The sequence below is a fragment of the Salmo trutta genome, chromosome 10 (genome assembly GCF_901001165.1).
Source record: "Salmo trutta chromosome 10, fSalTru1.1, whole genome shotgun sequence".
Classification (NCBI taxonomy): Eukaryota; Metazoa; Chordata; class Actinopteri; order Salmoniformes; family Salmonidae; genus Salmo; species Salmo trutta.
The window spans coordinates 14,556,072-14,582,881 of NC_042966.1; the positions used below are offsets into that span (position 1 = coordinate 14,556,072).

The following is a 26,810-nucleotide window of genomic DNA, read 5'->3' on the forward strand; positions in this document are numbered from 1 at the left end:
CTTATTATTCCTTTGTAATCATATTCCTTTCCAACAAACATGGAAGTACACTGGAAACTCATTAATCCTAGCAGGGCTGTTTGTTCTCTCCATCAGTGATGTTGATCTAATCTACGGCCAATCAGCACGGTTGTGTCAATACAGAGTAATGAAACCGCCTTTACAATTATTGATCATAACAACATAGAGAGAGAGGGGAGGGTGACTGCTGGGCCCCTCACAAAAAAAACACTTTATATGACTGATGACCAAATTAATTCCTTCATTTTTCAGCCTTTTCAGCCGGTTTTGTCATTATCCCTCCTCCTCCATAATTGATTACTAATGCTTGACCCGTGTCTATAAATTCACCGGTTTTACGTGAACTAATTGAGATGGTGGTCGCCTGTCCTAGAATAGCCTAAACCACGTCCTGTTGAACTCCGTATGATGTCTCGTGTTCAGTCTTATTTTTGTCCACACTAAACGACGCGCCACATCGGTGGCACCTGTGTTCTTTTTTTAGCGTTTTTTTTTTATGACTGTGGAACCCAATATCTGCTGACACGTGGCTAAATTCTAGCTAGCGTACCGAAGCAGCATCACACAAATGTTATTCTCATTTGCAGTGCACCATCATCTCCCTCACTGCTAGCTGTCGGACAAGTGAAGCATGAGTATTGGACAGTATTGGGGAAGGTACTCTGAATTTTGTTGTGGAGCTGTACAAAAAAATACATCTCAAGTGAAACAAAGTGCTTTTCATGCAGGCTATTGGGTCAGATTATAATTTTTTGTATAATGGATCAACGAATTACACATTGAAGTATTCCAATATTTGTTCCTAAACAAGTATACTGTCTATTTTCAATTTATAAAACAAGGATGTTTCTTAATGGGAGGGGGGATGAATGTAATGATAACAATTAGATGTTCATCATTGATTACTAATGCCTGACCTGTGTCACGTTAACTAATTGAGATGGCGGTTGCCTGTCCTAAAATAAACCACGTCCTGTTGAGTTTCGTAGGCTGTCTCGTGTCCAAGTCTTTCACATAGCTGATGGTCCACTCTCCGAACCGTCCAAACAGTGCGCTACTCTAATTTGCCTATACATCAAAGTGTCTCGCATTACCATTGGAAAAGCCACTGTAGTTTCAGGGTTAACACGAGTAATGAGGCTATATCAATCACAATTTAATTATAATACAGATTATAATATTAATGAAAGAGAACAATATGCCATACTGTATAATTGCACTTTGAAATGGACAGTATCAATCCAAAGTTTGGACACACCTACTCATTCAAGAGTTTATTTTTTACTATTTTCTACATTGTAGAATAATAGTGAAGACATCAAAACTATGGAATCACATAGTAAGCAAAAAAGTGTTAAACAAATCAAAATATATTTTAAATTGAGATTCTTCAAGGTAGCCACCCTTTGCCTTCATGACAGCTTTGCACACACTTGGCATTCTCTCAACCAGCTTCACCTGGAATGGTTTTTCAACAGCCTTGAAGGAGTTCCCACATATGCTGAGCAATTGTTGGCTGCTTATCCTTCACTCTCCGGTCCAACTCATCCCAAACCATCTCAATTGGGTTGACGTCGGGGGATTGTGGAGGCCAGGTCATCTGATGCAGCACGCCATCATTCTCATTCTTGGTCAAAATAGCCCTTACACAGCCTGGAGGTGTGTTGAGTCATTGTCCTGTTGAAAAACAAATGATAGTCCCACTAAGCGCAAACCAGATGGGATGGTGTATCGCTGCAGAATGCTGTGGTAGCCATCCTGGTTAAGTGTGCCTTGAATAAATAAATCATTGACAGTCACCAGCAAAGCACCCCCACACCTCCTCCTCCATGCTTCAGGGTGGGAACCACACATACGGAGATCATCCCTTCACTTACTCTGCGTCTCACAAATACACAGCGGTTGGAACCAAAAATCTCAAATTTGGACTCATCAGACCAAAGGACAGATTTCCACCGGTCTAATGTCCATTGCTTGTGTTTCTTGGCCCAAGGAAGTCTCTTCTTATTATTGGTGTCCTTTAGTAGTGGTTTCATTTCAGTAATTCGACCATGAAGGCCTGATTCACACAGTCTCCTCTAAACAGTTGATGTTGACATGTGTCTTTTCCTTGAAATCTGTGAAGCATTAATTTGGGCAGCAATTTCTGAGGCTGGTAACTCTAATTAACTTATCCTCTGCAGCAGAGGTAACTCTGGGTCTTCCTTCCCTGTGGCGGTCGTCATGAGAGCCAGTTTGATCATAGTTTGGTTTTTGCAATTGAAGAAACTTTCAAAGTTCTTGAAATGTTCTTATGTCTTAAAGTAATGTCTCTTTGCTTATTTGAGCTGTTGTTGCCATAATTTGGACTTGTTCTTTTACCAAATAGGGCTATCTTCTGTAAACCATCCCTACTTTGTCACAACACAACTGATTGGCTCAAACACATTAAGAAGGAAAGACGTTCCACAAATGAACTTTTAACAAGGCACCCCTGTTAATTGAAATTCCAGGTGACTACCTCATGAAGCTGGTTGAGAGAATGGCAAGTGTGTGCAACGCTGTCATCAATGCAAAGGGTGGCTCCCTTGAAGAATCTCAAATATAAAATATATTTTGATTTGTTGAACACTTTTTTGGTTACTACGTGATTCCATATGTGTTATTTCATAGTTTTGATGTCTTCACTATTATTCTACCATGTAAAATCATGTGGAAACCTGGTTTTGGGTAACTTGGGTAACTTCACATGTAATCACATGTTTTCAAGTGTCATTTCATATTGTCACGTGTTGCTTTACATGTTGTCTGTGATTCACGTGCTTTTGGAACATGTGATATGCATGTGTGAAATGCATGCGAGAAGCGATCATATCAAACGAAATGAGAAGCAAATCTAAACTTGCAAAAAAAAGGCAATTATTGAAATGATTACATCTTCAAAGTGTTCATCATGGTGCAGAACCAAACGCATACTCCGCTGCTTAATTGAATTACAACGGTGGGATGGTTGACTCCAAATTGGGTGGTTGACTCCAAATACTCAATTAAGGGTGATTCACATGTACGTCATCATCTCTCAAACCACTCCAATAGTCAATCACATACACTTATCAGTCAAATCTAATGAAAATATGATAGTCATCATTAAACTACATGTTTCTGTCCACCAGACAACCACAGCGCCCTCCCTCCATTCTCTGAGACTATTCCTATTCCTGTACAGTATCTGGATCATATTGTGTATCTATATTTAACACAGCCCCAGGGCAGTATAGAGTACCACAGTATGAGTCATAATACCCATAAAACCTAGTGGTCAAATAGGGAAATGGTTCCAATCGTTTTTTCCACTATTCATTTTTCCCATAGGATATTTTAGAAACACATAAAATAAAAGCTGGGTTTCGTGTAGGCTTACTCTGGTGTGACGTTTTGATAACCTTGTAAATCTCTCTAGGACAAGGTGACTTTTATCAATATATTCACCTGTATCTACCCCCCAAAATTGTAACGCTAATTAGCTGCTAATGTGGCTATCATAAAGAACTGATGCCATGATGAGACAAGACTGCCGAATCGAGGCAAAGGTAAGAATATCGGGATTAACTATCAAAAGTTAGCTAAATGTAGTAATTTTATCAATTGGCTACATTTCTTTAAATAGACAATTCTGTGAACTGTCTTGTGCATGTTTTAATTTGACACAGTACCTGTTAGCAAAGGTGTTAGCTAGAGATGACGTGCAGGAGCTTGCAGGGATTTGTAGTTTTGCATGATGTCTACTTTGATGTTAAATAGCATTTTCGAATCTAGAGCCGAATATTTTTATAAAAGTCACCTTGTCCGAGAGAGATTTACATGGTTATCAAAACATCACTCTAGGATAGGCCTACACAAAACACAGCCCTTATTTTACATTTCTAAAATCCCCTATGGGAAGAATAAATGGTGGAAAAACGATTGGAACCATTTCCCTGTTTGACCACTAGGTTTTATGGGTATTATGACACCTCCACTGTGTGGCTCTGTACGAGCTGTATTTGCAGCCTGGCAAGTTCCAACTCAATGAAGCCTGGAAAAAACTTTCCCTAGTTCCCAACACACAGATGCCTGTAGAAAGATAACCTGTGTTTCTTTTTTTGCCTTTATAAAAAAAAAAAGAGAATGAGCTTTCTCCCTGAGAAGGATTTGCACTCTATACAGTACCTGTCCTTGGACAGGGCAGACTGTAAATGGGGTAACTGCTGAGCTGATCTCTTCCTGTGGTGGGCCACCTTTCTCACTGTTAACACAGTCATTGTGCAGGAGTCACTTCTCATTCACCCAGCCCAGTCTACCTGTCATGTGAGAGGGATCGGTCCAATATCTGGGGGGGGTAGCTGCCTGCTGCTGAGCTCAGGCTAGAGGGACGGAGGGAGAGGGGAGGGCACTCACCGCTCACCTTCCCCTCACCGCCTCCTGAAGCAGAAAATCTCTCAAGCACGTTGCTGGTTGATACCGCTACCAATCTGGCCGTCAGCATGCAGAAGCGCGAGCAGGACACTACACACACACACGGTATACACATCTAATCCAAACACTACACACTGCATGAATATTTAATTCACACACACACACTGCATGCATATCGATGTCACACATGCTAGGTTGAACTGAAGCCCCCTACATATGAACACAGTGTCATATAACCCATAGCTTGCACTGGGCTCGTTCCTCTTTGATCCGGAGTCTGAGACACCTGTAGTACAGGAGTTTCCCCCTGTGCCGATAAGGGAGCTTTATCTATATAAGCTCATGTCCATACTCCCCCCTCGGAGTGTGAGGATCCTTGTAGCATGCAGAATGTTCCTAACGGATCACCGCCCTCTGGAGTTTAAAGCAACAAGCCTAGTCGGCAGTTGTGTGTGTGTGTGATACCTGACTCATCCGAATGGGGTTTTAGCACCGCTCACTGCCTAACCTGCTCTCTCACACACACACACACACACACACACAACATCCCCAGACTCTGCCTCTCTCTCTAGCTGTGAATTATTGGATCATTCCCCCTCTTAATCAGAATAAAATACCATGATCTTGTCACGAAGACAGCATGCCGGGCTACAGAGCTTTATTCTTATTACCTTGATTACCAAGTCAAATCTTTGATACAGGTCCCTGTTGAGCGGTTTGAGGAGCTTCAGCTTGGCAGTGGTTCGGTTCAGAGAGAAGAAGTCGGCGTACTTCTCAGGCTTACCTAAACAGGGGATAGGGAAATAATTGACCGTCACGTTGAAGGTCAGATGAGAAGTTGGAGGCTTTAAGAAAGTAAGTACCTCTGTGTTTCACCATTTTTTTTATGCCCTTTACATTACAGAAATGTGAATGTAATTCTAATGAAAAGTCTTGAAAAGACTCACAACCTTTAGATATAATTTCATATTGTCAATGTATGTCAGAAAATAGAAAAATATCAGGCATCTCCTTACTGGCCTCCCAGAGAGCCTGGGAGCGAGATGGGAGCATTGCACAGCAGCATAGTTCCCTACAGCCCTGCACTGTCAGTTCTCATCTCAGCTCTCCACAGGTGGCCCCCTGCTCCCCTTCGCCAGAAACGCATCCCATCCTCACCCGCCTCCTTCTCATACTCTCTCCCTCCCTGCCACCACCACCAGCCTTTCGGTTACAGCTGCACTGCCGAGCCCCCACAACCATCACGCCTTACACTGGAGATAGCTATCCCCTCTGCATGACCAGGCATGGGAGCGGTACAGTGGTGACGGAATATAGATGACAGCAGTGTTGACAGGTACCTACCAATGAGGATGGAGTAGAGGATTCCTGGCCTCTCAGAGGGAGGCTGGATGTTCCTGTCCTGGTCCACGGCCTGAATGATGGGCGTCACGTTGACAGGGTTCACTTTGCTCTAAAAGGAAAGAGTAATGGTTAGTTCTATCTGTCAGTCAATACTTAGAAATGAGCCATTTACACCGTGTGGGATGCGGGGGCTTCCATTCTTAATGGGATAAAAGGCTGGCGAAAAGAAAAGTTGGAGAATTAATGCATGGTGTGCAATCTTCATCAATTAGTTACCTTTGGGTTTTACAGCAGCGACAGCAACATAATTGCAGTGTTTCAGTTGTACCTTTAAACATCATGGTCAAAGCAGAAATTATGTAGATTGTGCTGACTTGTTTTGCAGTAAAAGGTCTATTCATAAAACAGTGAAAACTCATAAACTGGATGATGTGAGGAAGGAAATGATTATATATAATGTGGACCTCTTTATCACAGCACCCGTCACAGAAAGCAATAAACTGCAGACATTTGTTTCCTCCTGAAGCAACATTTATTTTAGTCATTTAAGAGGTTGAAACCACAAGAGAGAGAGTTGGGAGAGAGAGCGCGAGAGAGAAACGGCTGAGGAGAGGGAGAGAGATTGAGAAAGAGAGTTTGCGAGAGAGAGAGTGTTAGAGAGAGAGAACAGGAAGAGAGAAACAACGATATGGAGTGAGTAACTGGTCCTTCACTCCAAGTTTCCCCAGCCTAGGGGGAGGAGTAAATTGTCGACTCCTTGTCAGCTCGTCTGCATAGATGTGCAGAAGCACAAGCACCACGCCGGCCTAGTCTCAGTCCCAGTAAATAAGCAGCTCATTTATAATTCAACTCTACTCAGAGAAACCAAGTGAAACTGCTAAAAGTGAAGATGTTAGCTGCCTGGATGCCTCTGCAATAAGGCTCCGGGATAATGTATGTGTGCCTGTGTGTGTGCGCGCCTGCGTGTCAGCATTAGCCGTACAAAGACCCCATTGCGGAATTGTGATCCCTGTGTGCCGTGAAGAAGTGTCGAGCAGCTGCTGTGAACACACACACAGGTAGGCCCATATGCTCTGGGGGCTGGTTGGCAGGAAACTGCAATTTGTGACAAACATTGACGACAAATCTGTGACGAGCTGGAGGAGTAGACGCTGTTTGTATGAAAAGTAATTACAGACATCTTGGTTTCTTTACCTGGTAGAGTATCGAGATAACAAGGAGGCAAGACATTCATAACAGCAAACGTAATATAGCCACCTGGAATAAAGCATTGGATTTAAAAGTCAAGCTCTGCATCTCCAAATGGAACTAAAGCCTTCTCCTCCTATCCCTGTTACCCATTGTCCTTGATCATCATGCTTCACACAGCCCTATGAGTAGTCATTAAGTAGCGGTGAACATAGTCTCCTCTCTGCTCTGTACATCTCCTGCCCGGTTCATCATGGACCGCTGGTAACAGTCTGAGCATGGACCTTTGGCAATGATTTATCTCTGTGGGGCCCATTGTAATCTCAGCACCTGCAATTACAATGGCTCCAGTATGACTGCAGTAAATCTAATGACTCTGTGGGGCCCTCTCCTCGGTGGACAGACAAGCTATGATGATACGCCCTTAGTCAGCCCTTAGTCACTAGCAGTATGATAAGGAACTACCCCAGCTGGCAAATAACGTTCCCGGAATCATATGTTTCTTAGAGCTTGGTGAGAGCTTGGTTGTACTTTGGTTGTTTTGCATACAACCGTCCCAAAACTGTCTGAGAATGGTGCAGGCTAGTTGCTTGGCTTCGAAACATTCTTAGAACATTTAAGGAACTTCACCAAAAAAAATGTGTTGGGTATTTCATTAGTTTAACAGAACGTTTCCTAAAAGTTCAAACCTTGGGAATGTTATCAAATAGTTCAGAGAACGTTAAGAAACAATGTTCTCCTATTGGGAATTTCAGTACTTCAGCACAGGGCTGGGCAGTATACTGTATTTTACTGTACCGTTATTAATGCAAGGACCGGTTTAGGTTTTTACCTTCTATAACTGTATTTCAATGTCTGGTTTGTTAAATTTGATACGCTATTCTGCCGTGTGTAGCACATTTTTATAGTTTACGCCGCTCCTTGAGTCATCTCTCTCCATGCTGCTTTCCACACAGACCAAGCCCCGGCCCCTGTCACTCAAGGAGCACAGTTGTTGTTGCTCGACCATAAGACCACCTGCAGTCAATGCAGCACATACAACATGATGCTGATGATACGCTTCTTAATATACACTGAGTGCACAAAACATTAGAAACACCATCCTAATATTGAGTTGCACCCCCCTTTGCCCTCAGAACAACCTCAATTCATCGAGGTATGGACAATACTAGGTGTCGAAAGTGTTCCACAGGGATGCCGGCCCATGTAGACTCCAATGCTTCCCACAGTTGTGTCAAGTTGGCTGGATGTCCTTTGGGTGGTGGACCATTCTTGACACACACAGGAAACTGTTGAGTGTGAAAAACCCAGAAGCGTTGCAGTTCTTGACACAAACCGGGGCGCCTGGCACCTACTACCATACCCCATTCAAAGGTAGTTAAATATTTTGTCTTGACCATTCACCCTCTGAATGGCACAAATACACAATCCATGTCTCAATTGTCTCAAGGCTTAGAAATCCTTTTTAACCTGATTAATATACACTGATTGAAGTGGATTTAACAAGTGACATCAATAAGGGTTCGTAGTTTTCATCTGGATTCACCTGGTCAGTCTATGTCATGGAAAGTTTTGTATACTGAGTGTTCTATAATTACACTATTCGTGTGTGTATCTTACTCTCTGCAAACAGTTAGTCTTTTCTTAGCAAAACCGCTAATGCTAATCGCTAGCTAGATAATAAATGCACTGAGTCAGAGCAAACGTAGCTAGCTAATACAGCTTGATACCAGTGCTGATGTAGGCCCAAAAGAGGAATAGGTGAAGCATGAATATGTTAGCTACATCAAGTAGCTAAGAGCGAAAACATTTAACGTAGCCAAAGATTATAGGATCCCCTAGGAAACCATGACCAACAGTTTGATTCCTACCCTGTCACAATAACTCCTCCCTGGCTTTTTCATTGGTTATCATGTCAAACCACACTGTATTCATAGTGCCCACTATTATAATCTAACTATATAATTAGAACATGATCCATTCGTTTTTTTTACACTGCTGCTACGCTGTTCTTCATAGTCACTTCACCCCTACCTACATGTACAAATTACCTCGACTAACCTGTACCCCCGCACATTGACTCGGTACCGGTAACCCCTGTATATAGCCTCGTTATTGTTATTTTATTGTGTTACTTTCATTATTTTTTACTTTCGCTGATTTGGTAAATATTTTTCTTAACTTTCTTGAACTGCACTGTTGGTTAAAGGCTTGTAAGTGAGAAACACGTTTTTTTCGTCGCATGTGACAAATAAAGTTTTTGTGTTTATTCTTCAATCAAGTTGCATTTTGGTTGGAATTGAGTTGATTCAAGGCAAGGGATTATCATTTTGATGATGCGTGATACTTCATTTAGAAGCCTGTATTTAAAAAAAGTATAACGTCTACTCTAGGCCTGTCCTTTTCTTTAAATGGGACTGCAGCAGGCAGAAAGTGATGTGTCCGACTGACTATACACTAAGAAATGAGAGTCCCTCAATGGTTCTTTTGGAAGAGTTGTGGTTATTTGTGGAACTATACTGACCCAAAGAACCCCTGAGCCCTTCAAATGGTTCTTTACAGGTCAAAAATAGTTCCTATTTTAGTGGTAATTCAAATGTGTGCAACCATGAGTGAGAGTGTCATTCCAGTTTATCTAATCTGTTGTGTTTTGTTAAGCAGTATGTTCTATATTACTATGGCCAGTGACAGTGTTTTGTAGAAGACTGGTGCATATGGCCTTGTGTCAATTGAGAAAGCTTGATTGAGTCAGTAGTTCTCAATTCAGTCAGGGACCCCCAGCCATTCCAGAGCTAGCACACCTAATTCAATTTATCTAAATAATTGTCTAAATCATTTTAACAATATGGCTAATAAACCAAAAAAAAAATAGTTCAATATAGCCCCACACTAAAGATGAATGGTTCTTTATAACAGGTTATTTGGCATGTAACCATAGCAGAACCCTTTTTTTGGTCCTATATAGAACCTTAGGAAAGGGTTCTTTATAGCACCATGCAGGTTCCATTTAGAACCAGATGAGCATGGTTCTTTATAGAACCTTCAAAAAAAGGTTCCATATAGCACCAAAAAGGGTTATGCTATGGTTACAAGCTAAATAACCAGTTATATAGAACACTTCGTAATAAAAATGTATATTTCATGATGCCAAATTAATGTGTTTACTTTGATCTGAACGACAACGCAACGACAACGACTCCTCGGCAGACCGCACAGAGTCCTCCGCTCCGTGGTCCATAATCAATGCTTGACTGAACGTTAGCTGGCCGTTTTAAAGGCTGAACTAGAGGAAGATTGGCTTTTGGAGGGATCGGTTGAAGCACGGGAAGATTTTGTTAGTGTAATTAACCGAGGATGGATTCTCTGGGGGGGGTGTGATCTGTGATGGCATAACGAACGAATAGCAGCCCTGTGCTCACTCCTCTACTCCCACTCAACCACAGGAGGATGCGCCAAAAGACTGCTCTCCTCTACTCCGACGAACCCAACCTTCCAATTAAACAGCTTCCAGGCTCCTTTATGGTACATGGTGAACACTGACAAAGAACTTACATCAAAATACTCTGTACCTGGCATACTTTGACAGATTTGCATTTCAGCACCTGTGTTCAAAAACGGCTAATTACCCATGGTGAAGCACAGTTTATCAAAACAAATGACTTACATTTTAGATTAGAATGACTTGTCTGTTCACGTCTTTATTATTAGCTACATCTTATTCCAGCTTTACATTTCAGCCTTGGAATAAATGAGCCAGTGAATTAATATATTACATGCAGCCGACTTTCCATCCCATTTTATACACACACAGTCACAAACAAAACAATTACGCTCCACTCAACACTGGGGTACAACACTTTCAAAGCCTCCTGTTGTAATTGTCAACAGACACCAGCAGTAGCTTACCCACTGTTCCCCCAGTGCTATTTCTAATCTGATTTCTCAGCTCTGATGGTATATTAGACTCTAGCTACAGAGGATGTCCAGAGTGTTGCTGTGTATGGATGGGGGAGCAAAATGGTAGAATTCACAGAGGACACAGCATTGGAGAGCCACTTGAGCCTTACTAGGGATGTTATTACTGCTCCGGAGAGGCTCACTAGCTCTCTGCTTTGGAGGGATATAAAAAAGGCAGAGTGATCAGCTTGTCTTGAGGAAAGTACCTCCACTCCAGTGGAGGCTGGTGGGAGGAGTCATAGCAGGACGGGTCATTGTAATGGCTGGGATGGAATAAAAGGAACGGTATCAAATACATCAAACATACGGAAACCACATTGGACTCCGTTCCATTCATTCCATTACAATGAGCCCGTACTCCTATATAGCTCCTCCCACCAGCCTTCACTCCTCCACTCTCCTATCCTCTATTTATGAGAATTCTCCCTGGGACAAGAGGGCCGGCCCATGGCTCCTGCTCCCCAGAATGTCTCACTGTGTCCTGGATCCTCGGCTGAGATACTGTCTTTCAAACTAAAGTGAGATGCTTGTGTGAAGCAGAAGTGTAACTTTGTGACAAACAGCTAAAGGAGTTTTTACAATCTGGCCTATCAGCCGTTTCGATATCTCTACCTCCTCCTCCTCTCCAATCACAAGCTTAGTTTTACTTGAGCGGTACTGAGCCGAAATAAATAAGTTGAAGCCTTATGTTTCGTCAAGCACCGACGGAGGAGACACGAGAGGCGCATTTAGGAGATAGCAGTTGAGCTCCCTGACACAATTGAGAGGAAGACAAGAGGAATATAACAGGACTTCATCATTACACGTGTGAATGTGAACTAGCCCCCTGAGTGATGGGATTGATGGGGATGGCATCCTTGGGAGGATGAGGTGGGGGTGTTTCGAAGACCTGATAAGAGGTTACGTTGGCATTGCCACTGCATACATCATCCGAATCAGGGCCCCTCACATAATGTCACCTCACACAGCACTCGTAAAACATGTCCTTGAGTGCATTCTAGCTGGCGTAATGTCCAGCCCCCAGCCACTTAAAACAGTGGCGTAAACTTAAGGCTCCTGTTACCTTGTTCTGTCATTTGGCTGCAGAGTGTTGAAGGATCTCAATGTAAGCAAATTCTGTTTTCGTACACTGTAATTAAATAGTACAAATATTTAGCTTCTATGTGGTTAATAGTGTGTGTATACAGATTGTGTATAGGCTTGTCTCCCATATGAATCTTCTCTTTGTGCCAGACTGGGTTCAAGTGACTTCTGTTCCTTTTTTCCCTGTATTTATTTTTCATGCATGCATGTATGTATGCATGCATGTATGCATGCATGCATGTATGCATGTATGCATGCATGCATGTATGTATGTATGCGATGCACAATGCAGAGAACACTGGAAGAAGAATTATTATTTAATTACCATAGTGAGTTATTGTAATGTTTGTTTATGTGTCAATTAATCCCATAAGGGATGGGTTGCCAATTGACGTTTTGACACAAAAATGTAATTTCATTCATTCATTCAGGTGAGGCTCTTAGTGTACCACTGCCGTCTCAAGGTCATAGTTTGACCTGTAACTATCTTTCTTAGGATATTGCTTAATGTTTGGAAAATATATATTTTTTACTTTTCTGCAAAAATGTTGCTTGATAGTATCAATGGAATGGACCTACAATAGCCTTGGCCTGTATTGCAGTACTACTCAAGGTCTTTGTTTTTGTGCAGTCTGGGATTCAATCGCCGGGTGTATTCAAGTCATGAGTGATAATAACCAGACTTTTCTAGATTCATTTAAGGCAATTTAATGGGGTTGCCTGGAAAAAGCAATTGTCCTTGTTTCTGTGAGTATCCATTTTACATTTGGATTAGTAATACTTTAAAGGAATCACTGATTCTACTCAAGGTAAGAGAGCCCAAAGTGTAAAACTAATTACCTATGAATTATCTGTCTTGTAATTATAGCATTTCCATGCTTCCATGACTCAGCCATTTACTTCTGGTAGACTTTGATCAAGAGAGACTGCCTACCTAGATCAGTGAACAACAAATCAATGGAACTGACAAGGAGATATGTTGATAATCATTCTACATGAGAAAACACGTGTCACGCTGTTTGGAGTTGAAATCTTATCTAGTCGAAAATACTTCCATGCACAGTACCCCTGACAAGTCAACATCTTTCCTCCAATCATAAGAAGTGTCTGTCATCTGTTTAGAACGATACAATGCATTCACAATAGCAAACCACTACTGCTATTGCGAACGACTAATCTAACGCTGGGTTGGGGAAGTTCTGTTGGATGGGGGTCAGAGGAGAAATGTTTGTCTTGTTCAGGTCCTGTCACTTGTTTCTTTGTCCATGTGTACCTGTCTTACCAATAACAATCCAAATAAATGGGATCACGAAAAAAACGAAAACAATAGCACACCAGTTGTCGCTAATGTTCATAGTCATTCTCATCATTTGAACTTGCACCATCATGATGATTATCCATGAACAACACATGAAATATATCACTGCCCATAAATGTAGCATAAATCTATCGCTATCATAAATCGAATAGCCCTGCGTATTCAAAGCCCTAATCTTGGAAATTAGCTTAAAAACAGAGGAAATCACACTGAGCCTCGTGTTTAATATTAATATGAGCGCACCCATGCTGCTGACATAAATGGCTCCTGAGGCTGACATGCAAACAGAGGCCCAGAGAAGCCAAGCTGTCTCTCAGCTACCTCTCTCCCCAGCGCTGAGAGGAGTGAGCTGCCTCTCAAGCAGCCCTGTTTGAATAGAGGGACATGTCAAATGTCTACTCAGCAGGGGTTCTAGAGCTGGGGCTGGTCTGCAGTAAGACTTACTGGGTCAGTGAGCTCCAGGATGTGGGCCCGGTAGGTGAGGGGGCTGCAGTCACGCGTGTTGTCGACCAGGGAGCAGGGCAGGAACATAGGTCCCAGGTCATCCCCATCCAACACGTCTACGGTCAGGGTGGTGGTGGCAGTGCGTCGTTCGTTGGGGTACGGGGCGCGGTCCTACAGGGGGAGATTATTATTTATAAAATTGTATTTATCCTTTATTTAACCACATTGAGATTGACATCCATTTTCCAAGCCCTGGTCCAGAAAGCCGCATACATATAGTTTCACATGAAACACAACCAGGAGTGTAGTGCCGCTGGAACGCTGAGGAGCGGCTCACTTTTTTCAATGAGAATGCACGGAGCGGGTAAAACTATTTCCGGAAAATGTATTTGGATACATTTGAAATAAAAATGATATTTATGTACCACTAAAATTCCATGAAAAACAATAGGTTGACAAACCAAATAAATATGTACAGCAGCCTAGAGGTAGGTAAATAAAGATTTCTTCCCCGTCTTCTTTCTGGCAGGGGCGAGAATGATGAAGAACTATAGGCGTGTATGCACCGCGGAGGCTTGACCACTTTGGCCAATCAGAACGTTGAATAAAAATCTAAATTCACTGTGTGTCTGCCTTGATGTTCATAAAACTCCACGGACGCCCTCTTGCGAAGTGGAACCCAGAACGATATGTGCCCACTTAGTTATGGCAACATTGTTCCGCCGAGGACACCCAAACCAGAGTGGCCACCGCAAAGCCCAAGGAGCCTGCCCCTCTCTGGAAGTTGCTGTAGCCCTGCCTGGGATATTTAGCCTACGCTAGCTATTTGTTGAGACACAGGGCCTGTTTTAGCTTGGTATGTCGGGGTGAGCAATTGGAAATGTGAATTGGGGGAAGTTGGAAGTAATAATGCATTTAGGTTATAGTTCATTGAGATGCATAAATACACCACATCAAAAGCTTGATTTAATGGCTGTTTTAAAATTAATTTCCTATAATTCTATGCAGTAATTATTTATGTTCACTACTTGGTCAATTGATTTGATAGCATGTTTAATCTATGCAAATAAATGATATGAATTGATAGTTCACCTTTTATTCTGTAATAGGGTATATTGTATCCATGTGTCAAGCTAATCAAATCAAAGTATATTTATGATACAGCGTGTAAGCTACACAATTTAATGAAATGCCTACTCGCAAATAAAGCTCTCCTAGCAATCTATATGTATTTATATTAGGCTATAGTCTACAAATGGCTATACCACAGTCTTAGGCCTATTAGGCTATCCTTCAGCACCACAAGTTGGTTCAACGTCTTTGACATCATTCCGCGGCCCTGGCGCTGTCCTTTCAGCACCACGAAGGGCGCTTCAATCGCTTGAAATGACATCTCATCCATACTGATCACTTATTATTATTACAAATAGAAGATTATCACTTCTCACACTGGTGCTTGTTTAGTAAAGTTACATCAAACCTGTGAAATTGTTAGATTGCTCGTTAGATATTACTGCATGGTCGGAACTAGAAGCACAAGCATTTCGCTACACTCGCATTAACATCTGCTAACCATGTGTATGTGACAAATACAATTTGATTTGAATCAATGTCTCACAAGATCACATAATGATGAATTTGCATTTTACATAACAGAGCCAAATATAATAGCATAGTAGGCCTATAACGTTACTGTCACACCAAAAACACCTCCTCATTGCTAATGAGATTTTAAGATGGTTAGCTGAAACTGAAAGGTCACATTTTTTTCCTCATGTGCCAAAACTCAGAGGGTGCCACTAGGCAGAATATATGGTTTGATTAAAACAAAATACAAGAAAGGCTAAAAGTTTGACATTCAAGACAATCTAAATATTCCCATTATCATTCATGATTGACAGTGATGAAGGCCTATTTTCAAATTAGGTAGCCTATACCTAACTTGATGTTTGAGGGTATTACAAATTCAAAAATGTATGGAGACAATATCTGTAGGCATAGGCAGACATTGCAATTGGAGGATGCATTTTATCACTATTTTATATTCTATAATTCTATAATTGACTGATCTAAAAGAATAGCACGACACCACAGAACATAAAACAACTACGAATGGAAGTTAAAACAGTGCAAAGTGCATCAGAGAACTTAGATTGCACACTTTTAAACCTGATCTTTTATAGTCAACAGCCCTCCTATCTGGGATGTATAATCATCAATGAGAATAAAATGATCTTGTTTTAAGTCCTTTTGCGAAGTGTTCCTAGAAGATGGGGCAGCAGTCCTAAAAGCACCCTTACCAAACTCTGTTCTTGTGTTCGGAACAGTTCTGTGATCTCAGACGGGAATGTCCATGACTCTGTAGGGTGAGTAAAGTGCTTAAATATATTGGCAGCTGCCCTAAAATGTACTTGTAGACAAACATGTAGGCCTACTGTACCAATGAGCCTGTCGCCTTACAATTAAGGATGGTCATCCTGCTAACTGATATAAGGTACAGTGATGTGTAAGAGCTTTTGTGTTGGTTACAAATCTTAAAGCAGCTTGGTAAAGTGTATCTAGTGTGTGTGTGTGTGCAGGTAAGACCCCAGGGCATTCGTGTACAGAATATCACCACAGTCCAACAAAGGCAAAGAGAGTTGCTGCAACAAGGTCTTTTCTAGCTTGAAAAGAAAAACAAGACTTGTTTCTAAAGAAAAATGGCAGCTTAAGTTTAGGCTTTTTTAGTGAACTGTCGAACGTGGAGCTTAAAAAGACAGCGTTTCATCGATGTGAAACCCCAAGTATTTGTATGATGACGCCACCTCTATTGGCATGTTTTGCAAAGGGGACTCTGAGGCAGAGTAGGGGATTGCTTTCTTGTTCTTGAGAATACCATTAGTTTGGTTTTCTGTGAATTTATGACCAATTTGAGCTGAAAGAGGTGATGTTGGACAACATTAAACGCTTTCTACAATTTGAGAAATGCCACATCTAGTGTGGGAGCCGTGCTACAGATGATGGTTCCATTTGCATATAGATGACAGGGGTGGATATTATTAACTGAGAATTTAAAGCAGAGTAGGCAACTAGATTCAGCCGCAGTCCGTTTTTTGTCGGAGCGGATGGTTGGAGGGGCGGGACAGAATTATAATAATTTGTACACTGCAAATTGACCACAACTAAGCCCAAAAAGAGATTGTATTTGAAAATAATAATTTCACATTGATACACATATCTATTATTTTATTTGTGGGAATACATGAGATCAGATTTCCTAAATTAAACACATTTTTAGCTGAATTCCTGGTGATTCCGGTTTTGGATGTTGCCGACCAATGATTTAAAGTATATTTTTGTCTGTCTACCTTCCGCAGCTGGGTTGTTCCACAAAATGAGTGCCTGTTGCATCCCTTTGATATTTTAAGTACAAATTGTACATTTTAAAAGCCTGCTATATCAGATGAAGTGCCCTTTAATATAGACCACATGGAAAATTCTATAAATCTGATTTTTCATAGGAATAAAGTTCAACATTTTGACATGTTCCTCTGTGCGTCCTCTGTGACTTCTAAGAAGATTTGAACCCATTACCACAACATTTCTCCAAGTTTTTCACCATCATTGTAAAGACCAAGATAGTTATTTTGTTACTTTTCTCAAAGTCCTTTCTGAAGATTATTATTTACTTAAATGTGATTAGAGATTCATTTTAAGGTCAACCCTGGTACCTGAGCTGAATTCCCGTTTTAATATGATGAAACCTTTTTTTAAAGAATACTTTATCAAAAGAAATTTTGAACATCTAATAGTCAAATCATAGTGTAAAAGCAGGTGAGATGTTCTACTCCTTTTAGCCTTTTCCTGGTGTTTTGTGGTGGAAAACTGAGCGGGTCGGCATAATACGTCAACAATGTTACCCATACTGTAGCTAGACAGGCTAGAAATGTTTTCACAATACACAAGGGGATTGTCCCAAGGGGATTTATGGCTTATTTAAGATGAAAACATCCACCCTGTTACGATCAACCCTGTTACTTTACTTGGCACTTAATAGGCATTTACTATAGTCATTTTTTGTTTTTTTTTACTTAATAACCTCCTGAGATGGGAAAGCATGTTTTCTATTAAGTTGAACATGTGATCTTTATGACTGAATGTTAAAATTAGGGGAAATAAATATAATCATAAAAATAAAATAATTTTATTGCTAGTGGCCAATCCTCAAAAAGGGTTTTAGTTTTTGAGATACCCCTACCCGAGGAAAAACAAAACCACAACCATGTTTTTTCACATCACTAATATCTCCCATTCATAAAATGGATGGTTGTGTAAAAATATTTTACTGCAAAAGTGGTTAAATTGATAGATATTGTGACACCCCCTAAATTCAAACAGTGCAGAATAATGTCTGGCTGGAGGGGGGGGGGGGGGGGGGGGGGAGTGGCCACAAAAACTAATGTAACCCAATATTTCAAGCTCTGATAGTGCTAAAATGAAGTAGTCAGTTGTCTACACTACATACACAAACAAACAGCAATAGGATATCGTAATGCATCTTGAAAATATAGACCTGTAAACACTGAGATGATATTTCTGCCTATTCTAACTACGAATATTTATGATGAATGTTTTTTTGTTGTGGCTATTGTAATCTAAATCGTCTCTGGGCTGAGACCGCGAAAACTGTCATTTATTTTCAATCAAAGGTACCTCTGTGGATTGAATGTTCAGCCTCTTGCAATTACGTTAGGGGGCCAAATCCATTATGGCGTCCAGAATCCAATATGGCTGCCACAATACCATGAAATGGTGTTTTAATCACCTGCACATGTTTTAGATCTTTCAGATTTGTGTACTGTACTTATGACCTGTACTATTTTAGTGTAATTCAACCATGGTTGGGAATCCAATAGGCCTGCAATAATTACACTCGAATAGCTTTGTCTGGATATAAAAAAGGAAGCAGACTTCTTGGCATGGCAACACCAAGTATTCCAAGTCACGAGCCTCTGAGGATCAATGAGGCAACTCGGGAGGCTCCAACGAAAGGAAAGAGAACCCTGGGCATCCTCTCCCTAGCTCTACAACTTGCTGTATAGCAACTGTGGGTCAATGTGTGCTTCCAGGAATGGACTCTTAAATCACTTTCAGTAATCTTATCCTTTAGAAGTAAGCTTCGATTCATTGCTAGTCCAATACGTCCGACTGAATCGAACATGACCTTCCGCTGGCTCACTGCATTTATGATGCACATTGGGATGTTCCAGTGCACTCCTATGCTGTTTGGGTTGAGCTGGCATATTTATTTTTTCCAAAAAGTTTGTCCACCCTCCTGGCCGTCTGCTTGGACTTTCCGTATATGTTGACTTGGTGATGTTATGGATGCAACCACAGATGATGACAAGGGCATTAGGCAGGCGTTCACTACAATGAATCAACACAATCTGAAACTCATTGAAAAGAAATGCCATCAACTTAGTGGGCCTGCGCATCATAGGAATTGTGCCTGTCCAATGTCAATGCCCTCCTGAATCTCCCAGTCTGCCCTGGAGCTGCCGTACATGTTGACTTCGTGACATTGGGATGCAACCACATAAGGCATCCGCTTACCACACTGAACCATCACACCTCTCCAATGTCAATGCCCTCCTGAACCTCCCAGAACTATCCCCGATAGGCCCACTCCACCATCAGTCCCCCCTCTGGCAGTTAATAAAGACAGAGACACTACGCAACTGGACTGGCACATGTCAGGAGGCCATTCAACAGCCAAAATGCCATCTGGAAAGTGCTGATGTGCATTACCCTCATGTGCACCTATTTTGCTACCACCCAGGGCTGGCCAGCCCATGTGACACCTGAACTGGACTTGCATGTGAAGAATGAGCTCTCATGCTGTGGTGACTAATGCATTGGCGTGGGAAACTGTTCAGTAATCCCAACATATGTAAGGGCATAATGCCATCTATGGCAAACAAGAGGTCCTTTAGGATGGACAAACTTAAATAAAGATGCTGTATATGATTGTGTATGGTGGCTGGGGATTGACTGTGAGATAGTGGTCTCTGCTTGATCCGTTCCACCACCTCTGCAACCCCTTTACTTTCCATCAAAGCCCAGGGATAATCTTCGAATGTATATGTGTGTGGAGCTGTGCTACGTCCCTCATAACCAACGCTTCATAGTCACAGTCTATGACCTACACTCTAAGTAACCTCTAGGTAACCTGATATCACGCTCAAATGTTCTGTCACTCTTCATTTAACTAGGCAAGTCAGTTAAGAACAGATTCTTATTTACAATGACGGCCTACCAGAAGGCAAAAGGACTCCTGCAGGGGCTGGGATTAAAAATAAAAAATAAAAATATAGGACAAAACACACATCACGACAAGAGAGACGCCACAACACTACATAAAGAGAGACCTAAGGCGACAACATAACACGGCAGCAACACATGAAAACACAGCATGGTAGCAACTAAGGTTGCACATTTTGGGAAATATTCAGAGGTGGAAACTTTCTGTGGGAATTAACGGGAATATATGGGAATTAACGGAAATATATGCAAATTAATATTAATACCATTGTAGATGTTTTTTGCATTGGCTATATTTACCATATCATATGGAGACAGAAACATAAACCTTTTGCCTTATCATAAGTAGACATAATTGCAAATGATTAAGTCCTTCCAATAGAAAAAATGTAATTGTTACGAATTGAACTTTAATTAAATGAGTTGACTCTTCACATGGGATGATTTCACTGAACAACAAAAGAAAGGGAATATTGAATGATCCCCAATGATCCATCGCATCTCCCAAAAACGTTTTCAACATACATCTGTAAAATGATGGTCTAGAAACTAAAGCTTTGGTTGTCTTCCTCTCAGGCTTCCATGTCTTCTCTCTGGACCTCCTCAATGTCCACCTCTTGAACATCAGACTCTGAGGCCTCATCTTCACTGTCACTTTCCAACCTTGTTGAGGATGTCTTGTTGTCAGGCTCAAAAATCTCTTACATCTGCAAGCAGAGTCTGAACATCAGACAGGATGGCATTGTCTCCCTCAATCTGTGCAATGGCTACTGCTATAGGTTTCAGGAGTTTCAGGATGCTTACCACTTTCTCCCAAAATACATCATCCAGGAGGATCCTCTTGATGGGGCTGTCCATATCGGCAGCAGCCCCATCAAGTGATATGGCCATTTCTTGGAGGCTCCTTCCCCTCCAGGAGACTGTCAAACATGATGACAACACCACCCCAACGGGTGTTGCTGGGGAGCTTCAATGTGGTGCTCTCGTTATATGCTATAACTTGATGACCCTTCACATACCTAACCATTTCCTTGGCTCTCTTGTAGAGTGTATCCATTGTTTTCAGTGCCATGATGTCCTTGAGGAGCAGATACAATGCATGAGCAGCACAGCCAATGGGTGTGATGTGAGGGTAGGACTCCTCCACTTTAGACCAAGCAGCATTCATGTTCGCAGCATTGTCTGTCACCAGTGCAAATACCTTCTGTGGTCCAAGGTCATTGATGAGTGCCTTCAGCTCATCTGCAATGTAGAGACCGGTGTGTCTGTTGTCCCTTGTGTCTGTGCTCTTGTAAAATACTGGTTGAGAGGTGGCGATGATGTCGTTAATTATTCCTTGCCCACGAACATTCGACCACCCATCAGAGATGATTGTATTACAGTCTGCTTTCTCTATGATTTGCTTCACTTGAACTCTGCATCCAGCAAATGAGTAGATTAAGCATGTCTGGTTGGAGGGGTGTATGCTGGGTGAAGGATATTCAGAAATCTCTTCCAATACACACTGCCTGTGAGCATCAGAGGTGAACCAGTTGTATACACAGCTCGAGCAAGACATTCATCAGCATTTATCTGACTACATTCCCCATTGAGTCAAAAAAAACGTCTGATTCCAGGAGGACCATGAGCTGTTGCTATTGATAAGGTGTTAGAGTCATCATTTTCACCTCGAATAGAGGTAGAGAGACTTTGGTCAGAGGTTGCTTGTTGTGAGTGCTGAGGGAACTTTATGCCCTTGGCTAGATGATTCTGCATCTTTGTTGCATTCTTCACATATGAATTGGCACAGTATTTGCAAATGTACACAGCTTTTCCTTCTACTTTAGCTGCAGTGAAATGTCTCCACACATCAGATAGTGCCCGTGTCATTTTCCTGTAAAGATTAGGAAAAAATTAGTAAAAAAACAACAAATACAATTCCATGTACAGATAAATAGCTAAGCAATTAGATTAAACAACTCCTTTGTAAGATAAATGTTTTAAAATGAAACATGTATGAAACAGGTGAATTAACACTGATTTAGCAGGCTCAAGCAAGCTAAAACCCACATGGTAGCAAAAACTAACTAGCAGAAATTGTTAAAAAGTTAGAAATGATTTAAACACACTTTGCTGTAGGCTACTATTTACTAGTTAACAAAAAAATAATGTATGTCATATAAAATATATTCACCCCATCCAGTATTGTAATCAAAACTTACCAGAAAGCATGTAGTCCTTGGCTCGGACAGTGTAGTAGTGTGGACTCAATAGCATCTCATTAGTGTGCAAGATCTTGAGAATCAGCTGTACATGTGATGGAAGAATGCACTGCACATGTGATGGATGAATGCTCTGTGCATGCAGAGGGTTGCAATTCCATTGAATTATGGATAATTTAACCAAAATATGCCACAAGACCTAGATTCGCTAACTTTTGAATGAATTTATGCAAAATTCCCCAAATTCCCGGGCTTAACGTCCCATGGAAGATTTCTGGAAAATGTCCAGACATTTTCCGGAACGTTTCCAACCCTTTGTAACCCTAGTAGCAACACAACATAACAACATGGTAGCAACACAACATGGTAGCAGCACAAAACATGGTACAAACATTATTGGGCATACTGTAGACAACAGCACAACGGGCAAGAAGGTAGAGCTAACAATGCATCACACGAAGCAGCCACAACTGTCAGTAAGAGTGTCCATGATTGAGTCTTTGAATGAAGAGATGGAGACAAAACGGTCCAGTTTGAGTGGTTTTTTTTCAGCTCGTTCCAGTTGCTAGCTGCAGCCAACTGAAAACACGAGCGATCCAGGGGTGTGTGCGCTTTGGGGACCTTTAACAGAATCTTACTGGCAGAACGGGTATTGTATGTGGAGGATGAGTGTTGCAGTAGGTATCTCAGATTGAGGCCTTAGAGGGTTTTATAAATTAGCATCAACCAGTGGGTCTTGCAACGGGTATATAGAGATGACCAGTTTGCAGGAGAGCATAGAGTGCAGTGATCTGTCCTATAAGGAGGAAATCTGATGGCCGAATGGTAAAGAATATCTAGCCGTTCGAGAGCGTAATCACAGCCAACTACCCATAGTAAATATCGGCCATATAAATCACTATACCTGACTCCCAAAGGAATATAAAGGAATATGCCACATTCAGGACTGTTTGCCACATTCAACATAAAAAAAACTCCAGCCACTGTCAATTAGGTGTTGGAAAGATTCTGTTTGGAGGGCAGGTCTGTTTGTGACATCAATCTCACACTCTCCTTCACAACCAGACAACTAACCATTCCACTACTGGAGTATCCCCTGCATCAATTAGGCTGAGATAACATTCCAGCGTAAATGCAGGCTGAGCTAACGTTCCAGTTAGTCAATGGTTCTCGTTGGCATGCAAACTGCATCCGCTGAGTGCCTCGACCCAACTGTTGTATAAATGGAAACCGTATACCCTGACAGTCAAACAGGAAGGATACTTACTGCCCTTGTCGATGCAGCCTTCCCAGAATGACCAGTTAGCTGTGTAACCTGGTCAGGCCCCAGAACTAAAACCAATACTGGCTACTTCATCTCCTCACCCTGTTAGGACACACTCATGTCCTGGTCACCTCAAAGACTTTGAATCAACCTTGCACACTTCGTTTCAGTAGGCTAAATAGGGATACGGTTAAAGCTGTACATATACGCTGCTAGAGTGGCTGACTGTTGTATAACAGGTCGCTTTCCTGTAACTTGATTACACTACTGTGTGCTTGTGTGGTGAAAAACATGAACACACATTTAAAAGCTAGTTGGCTGCAGCTACTCAGAACAGAGGCGTGGCAGTGCCACTCATAGTTATACCAAGAGCCGTATGAAACCCTTTTAACACTAGAACCGCTAAAGCAGTTATTTTTGACCACTCGTGATTTATTTATTCACAAGCAGAACTGGAGTTCTAACCAGTTTTATGATGGTTTTTCCCCCGTTTCCCCTGACTTCTCCCGAGAGTAGGGCCTGCTACCCTCCTTCTGCCGATAGTTGATAATTACCTGGAAGCTGAACCTAAACTATACCGAAACGAATTTCACACGTACAACAGCAGATTAAATAGTAAAGTATGAGGGGGGAGAATAGGGGAGAATGGGTGAGTTGATGAGAGAGGGGCAGCGAATGATGCATAATTACGTAATCACCAATTGTGAATGAAGAACAGGGCGGCCATTCTATTGTATTGACCTATTCTAATTATCATCTCAAAACAGTGTACCCTGTACCAGTCCACTGAATCCAAGCAGTTTTATCAGTCTATTCTGGCCTAGTTGGAGTCGGCTACACAGTAAGAGTGTGTGTAATTGTACATGCTGAATGGCTTTCAATATCTGGGAAAAGATCCCCATGGGGCAGCAGGTGAGAGAGTGTCAGAACGTGGTGACGAGTCTTGTGGAACCTTAGGTTGGCAAGGGGAGAAATGTCACCGTGGAACATTTCTTCACTTTACTGTCATTGGTGAAAAAAATAAAAAACAAGTCTGGCCGGCAGCATGAACAAAATGAGACGGGAGCTCCCTCCCTCTGCACAAAATAAGGCACCTGCACCGCCATTGTACTCCACAACGGTGCTGAAGAATGATAAGACAACGGGACACAATAAAGAGAGAACCGGAGACTATTACGCACTACAACCAAACAAAGGTATGTCCAAGTGTGTCAAGCCAGTGAAAGTTCTGAAAATTGTGGCAACTGTTGGGACAAGGGACAACAGCTAAATGAAATCCAACTGAAGCACAAAAGCACCAGCTGACTGTAATTGACTATTTCTGACACTTATTACTTATATTTATTATAATGCCATACTTGTTTTTGTGCTGATATTCACTATTTACCAAGGCCATTCTAAAATGTTTAGCCTACTGATGTTTCCATCATTTGACCGTGCGTCTTGGTGCTTGGGATACTTTATTTTGTATTTTGTTTTTGTAAAAAGAAGCTGTTATCGTCTTCCAACACATATGCGTTCTGTTTCATAGTTGTAAGAAAAGCACTCCACAAAAAAAACTGACTGAACACTTGAATTCTTGTGTGCCTATTAAACAATGTTTTTTACAGTAACAAACTCATGAAAATGCTATTGTGTTATTTAAAATATTTTTTTTTAAGTATTCTAATGTTACCCAAGGCCTTCATAAACACAGCCAAACAATTATTTTGCGATATAATAAATGAAATGTATTATTTACACTGTTAGAATGTTTTAGTCAAAGGCCCAGCAGCTCTAGTGTTAAAGACAAAATAACACAATACAAAATAAACCAGGGCAATTTGTATGCAGGCAAAGGTGTTTGAGTGTAATTATGTTGGCCATATTGGATTCATAATAAAATGTATTTACACCGACACAGTCTTTCATCATTTGGTTCTTTGAGTCATTATGTTTCCACCAGTGGAGGCTGCTGAGGGGAGGCTGGCTCATAATAATGGCTGGAACGGGGCAAATGGAATGGCATCAAGCACATGGAAACCATGTGTTTGATGTATTTGATACCATTCCACTGATTCCACTGAATCAGTGGAATAGTATGAAATACATCAAACACATGGTTTCCATGTGCTTGATGCCATTCCATTTCCCCCGTTCCGGCCATTACCATGAGCCCATCCTTCCCAATTAAGGTGCCACCAACCTCCTGTGGTTTCCACATAGAACCTTCACCCTTCAGGAACCCTCTTTCCTTAGTGTGTATGTATTTTTGTCAGGCAGGATCATATAGCACTGAATGAGAGCACATTTGACTTGTAAAGTTGTCTATTAACCAAAAAGTAAAGCTTACATTCATCATAAATATTCATAATTGGCATTTCCGCCGAAACTATCTCAGTGTTTACAGGTCTATATTTCCCAGATGCATTCGGATATCCTTACGCTGTTTGTTTGTGTATGTAGTGTAGACAACTGAATACTTGCATTCCACATTTTAGCAATGTCAGAGCTTGCAATATTAGGTTACATGAGATTGTGCAACCCATCCACCCTCCAGCCAGACATTATGCTGCAGGGGGGGTGTTTAGGGGGGGTGTCACAATATCTATCAATTTAACCACTTTTGCAGTAAAATATTTTCACACAACCATCCATTTCATAAATGGGATACATTAGAGAGGAGAAAAAAAACATGCTTGTGTTTTGTTCTACCTCGGGTAGGAGTATCTAAAAAGCACGTAGGCCTTGCCACTCGCCTGAAAGGCACCTAATTGGTGGAACAATGCGATTCTACCTTAAGTGCAACATCCTTTCTGTATTTTCCAAAAGATTAAAGTTTTCAAAAACATTCTGCATTGCATTCATTTCAGTCTGGAAAGCACTTGCATTGAAAATATATGCCACATCGGTTCAAGCATCTGTTCATTCAAATGTTCCAGTATCAAAAGACTTTGTAAAACATTTTGGTAAAATTCTGGCAATGAATTGACACCTTTGGTGAATGTTCCATTCCAGAGTAATACCTTGACTGAGGCATAATTGAATGGATAATTCTGTACTCTCTTTACCATTCTTACCTTGGACATCTAGTATGTCCTCCTTTTCAAAAGAACATGCAACAATCATTTAACACACACAGAAAAATATGATTTTGCATTTACAAAGTGGTATAAAGTTTCACTTCAAGTTTTTCTTAGTGCTGCAGCCTACCCTATTAAAAAAAAAAACACATCATACAGTCCTGTACCCATGTGCAGTACGCTCCAGTGTTTGG

General features: G+C 41.4%; 1 protein-coding gene across 1 annotated transcript in view; it reads right to left on the bottom strand.

Annotated features, from left to right (window-relative positions):
• Positions 1–26,810, bottom strand: part of LOC115201174 (protocadherin-15) — a gene marked incomplete in the record, with an annotated part of 207,797 nt that overhangs the window by 116,166 nt on the left and 64,821 nt on the right. Inside the window, 3 exon segments of the mRNA XM_029764542.1 lie at positions 5,127–5,239; positions 5,800–5,908; positions 13,790–13,960. Coding sequence (XP_029620402.1) covers positions 5,127–5,239; positions 5,800–5,908; positions 13,790–13,960 — 393 coding nt within the window.